Source organism: Alexandromys fortis, unplaced genomic scaffold (assembly GCF_014885135.2).
Source record: "Alexandromys fortis isolate MF-2015 unplaced genomic scaffold, M_Fortis_MF-2015_v1.1 scaffold_36, whole genome shotgun sequence".
Taxonomy (NCBI): Eukaryota; Metazoa; Chordata; class Mammalia; order Rodentia; family Cricetidae; genus Alexandromys; species Alexandromys fortis.
In genome coordinates this window covers 9261823-9265298 of record NW_026067915.1, presented here as the reverse complement: position 1 = coordinate 9265298, position 3476 = coordinate 9261823, and the positions used below count along the sequence as shown (strand labels likewise).

Genomic DNA, 3476 nt, shown 5'->3' with positions numbered 1-3476 from the left:
GCCAGGACAGGCACCAAAGCTACAGAAAAACCCTGTCTCAAAAACAAACAAACAAACAAACAAAACCCAAAACAAAAAAGAAGAGAGAGAGAGAGAGAGAGAGAGAGAGAGAGAGAGAGAGAGAGCTAGTTCCAGGACAGGCTCCAAAGCTACAGAGAAACCCTGTCTCAAAAAAATAAAAAGATTAAAAAAAAAAAAACTAAATTAAAAATAGGTCAGATCACATTCCTAAAGGTCCGTCCATCTAGAGATAGTCCTTTGTCCCTCTGGGAGCGAGTTCCAGTACTGATTCCAAAACTACAGAGACCCTGTCTCGCAAAACAACAACAAAAGGTTTATTTACTTATTATGCATGCAGTGTTCTGCCTGCATGTCAGAAGAGGGCACCAGATCTTATTACAGATTGTTGTGAGTCACCATGGGGGCGCTGGGAATTGAACCCTGGTCCTCTGGATGACTCTGGATGAGCAGTCAGTGCCCCTAACCGCTGAGCCATCTCGTCAGACCCTGGGCCTGCATTTTTCAGGTTAGAAGAAGGGTGGGGCCGAGGACTTGTGCCGGGCCTGGGGTCCATGAGCTGGTAGTGGCTGAAGGCGCTTCGTTCCCTGAAGTGATAGGTGCTGGATCGTGACTAACAGTAAAACTGTTGGGACCGTTAAAACCGTTAAAACCATTAAAACCCTTTGGCCTCGTGCGGTAGTGGGGCGGAGCCAAGGAGCGGCATTCTCATTGGTGGGCGCTCCCCGGGGGCGGGGCCTCGCCTCGGCGGGATTTCCCTCACGCGTTAGCGAAGCCTGAAGGTGAGGCGTGTGGTGCGGGCGCTGGAGGTGAGGACACGAGGGTCTGGGCGAGGAGGGGGCATGAGGTGTGGGGAGGGAAGAGATGGGGAACAGACTGGGGCCTGGGGACCCCGCAGGCAGAGTGACTGCCCTTCCTCAGGGCTTGAGGCTCTCCTCAGACTCAGCCTGGGCCGAGGCTTCCAGAGGGAGACACGCCCAGCGTCAACCTGGAAGTCAGTGACGGGGGAATCAGAGACGCCAACTGGAATTTGCCTTACTGTTAGGAACAAACCGAAACCGAACAAAGAAAACTTTAATCGTTATGAACAAAACTTAAAAAAAAAAAAGGAACTAATCCAGGAAACACATAGGAATGGCCATCCAGGAGCTTGGAGGGCCGCTCAAAACATTTTGTATTATTATACTTACTTCTTGGGAGGGAGTCTTGTGAAGGTCAGAGAATAACTTTCAGGAATTGGATCTCGCCTTCCCTCATGTGGGTCTTGGGGATCGAACTTGCCTTGTTAGGGTTGGCAGCAAGCGCCTTTACCCATTAAGCTATCTCTTTAGCCCTTGGAGAGAGCTTCTTGATCAGACAATATGAGTTAACAATTCCTCCTGGAGATTATGTGGAAGGGACCAGAAGTCTGAGGAAGAGACTTGCTCTTTCTGCATTAAAGGAAGGGTGTGTGGTGGCGAGTAGAGGATACGGGACTTAGGGTGTGGAGGGAATGCTGGAAGGTTTCACTGCAGGGCCTCAGACTCTCAGAAATGGAGCAGGAGAATGGCAAATTCTAGGATAGCCTGGGGTATTAGGGAGTTCCAGGTCTATCTCTTGTTCTTTGTCCCCCACCTGTACCCCCAAATTAAGTCGGAAGCCAGGCGGTGGTGGTGCAACCCTTTAGTCCCAGTACTCAGGAGGCAGAGGCAGGCAGATCTCTGAGTTCGAGGCCAGCCTGGTATCTGAGAGCTAGTTCCAGGACAGGCTCCCCCCGCCCCCCAAAAAAGCTACAGCTACAGAGAAACCCTGTCTCGAAAAAGAACCAAAACCAAAACAAAACAAAAAACAACTGTGTAACCACCACATCTGGCTCATCATGCAATTTGGTAGCAGAGAATGTTTTATTTCGGGTACATTTAAGTAGTGGAATTTTTCACCGATTGAATCAGAACAAAACTGCTGAAATGTTCTTACATGTAATTAGTACATTTGAAAATGTTATGATGTGTTAATGTTCTAAATATTTCTCTGTTCTCTAATAGAAGTATTAAAATGAATTTTAATGTTTGGAATATCAAGGAGATGCTCAGTATCCCCTCAGGCTCTGGGTAAGTTTTCTAGTTATTTTCTTAGACATTTAAGTCCTGTGGTTTTATTGATGTCCTAGGAAATCTCATTCCTATAGCTGGAGTGACTGTTGAATAGTGCTAGAGGCATCCATATTGCCTCTCCTTTTCTTCTCTGATACTGCTATTCCTTTCTATGCTGTCTTTTTTCTCCCACTTATTTTGATTAAAAAGGTGATGTCGGTGTAGAGGAGACAGCGAGGGTAAAGTGTTTGCTTGTCAAGTGTAAAGACTTGAGTTTGAATCACTGGACCCATGTAAAAAGTTGGGCACAGTGACATGTGCCTGATATCCCATCCATGATGAGACGGAAGATACAGACAGCTCTGGGAGCTCACAGGTTAGCCAGCTTGGCTTATATGGCCAAGTTTGTTGGAAGGAGGCCACTTGTTGGTTCCTGGATGCCCTTCGTTCCCCCAGCATTCAGTCTCGCTTTCCCTGCCTACCTAATATTGCCTTGCTATAGGTCCAAAGCAGTTTCTTTATTCACTAATGGTAATCACAGCACACAAAGAGGACTCCCACATCATAAGTTCCAATGAGAGATCATGTCTCCAACAAAAGATGGAAGGCACTTAAGGACAAGCACTCTGTGTTGTCCTCTGATTTCTATGTGTTCACACATGCATATGTACACACCCATACATACACCTGCACCCACATGAATATACATGTTAACGTCTACACAGACACACCCATAGGCAGTATCAATGTAGCTGTGTTTATCAGCTCTGTATGCAACATTTCGGTCTTGGGACTGGATCTGTGAGAATCAGATATAGAGCCTCAAATCTTGAAAATGACCTGAATTAAACAATGCTTTTGGAATAGGAAGAAATAAAATCAGTATAGTGTTCAGATTTGTTTGTTTCTGCAATATAATTTGTAGCTGCTCTGAAGAGAAGAGCCAGTCCAGCTACCAGCAAGACCCAATAAAAGACTGTGCATAGCCGTATGTATTATCCACTGAGGTTTTAGACTAGTGTCCACTAGGCTAAAATAAGCCTACCATTTCTAAATTGGGGGAAATCTCTGAAAAGGAATTTAAATTGTTCTTTGTGTGCTTTCATCACTGGATAGTTTTTTTTCCTTTCTAACACTTTCCCAAGGAGATTTGCCAATTTGATTTTAAAAAAGAAAAGAAAAATCTAGGGGTTAGAATGACAGCTCTGGCTAAGAGTTTTTTGTTTTTTGTTTGTTTGTTTGTTTTGTTTTTTGTTTTTCGAGACAGGGTTCCTCTGTGGCTTTGGAGCCTGTCCTGGAACTAGCTCTGTAGACCAGGCTGGTCTCGAACTCACAGAGATCCGCCTGCCTCTGCCTCCCGAGTGCTGGGATTAAAGGCGTGTGCCA

The 3476-nt window shown here is 45.7% G+C and overlaps 1 protein-coding gene across 1 annotated transcript in view; it reads left to right on the top strand.

Annotated features, from left to right (window-relative positions):
* Positions 1 to 2052: 2052 nt before the first annotated feature.
* Iho1 (interactor of HORMAD1 1) overlaps positions 2053 to 3476 on the top strand; it is a 21011-nt gene continuing 19587 nt past the window's right edge. Inside the window, exon 1 of the mRNA XM_050139350.1 lies at positions 2053 to 2108. Within this exon, the coding sequence (XP_049995307.1) occupies positions 2053 to 2108 (56 nt within the window). The remainder of the gene's footprint in view (positions 2109 to 3476) is intronic.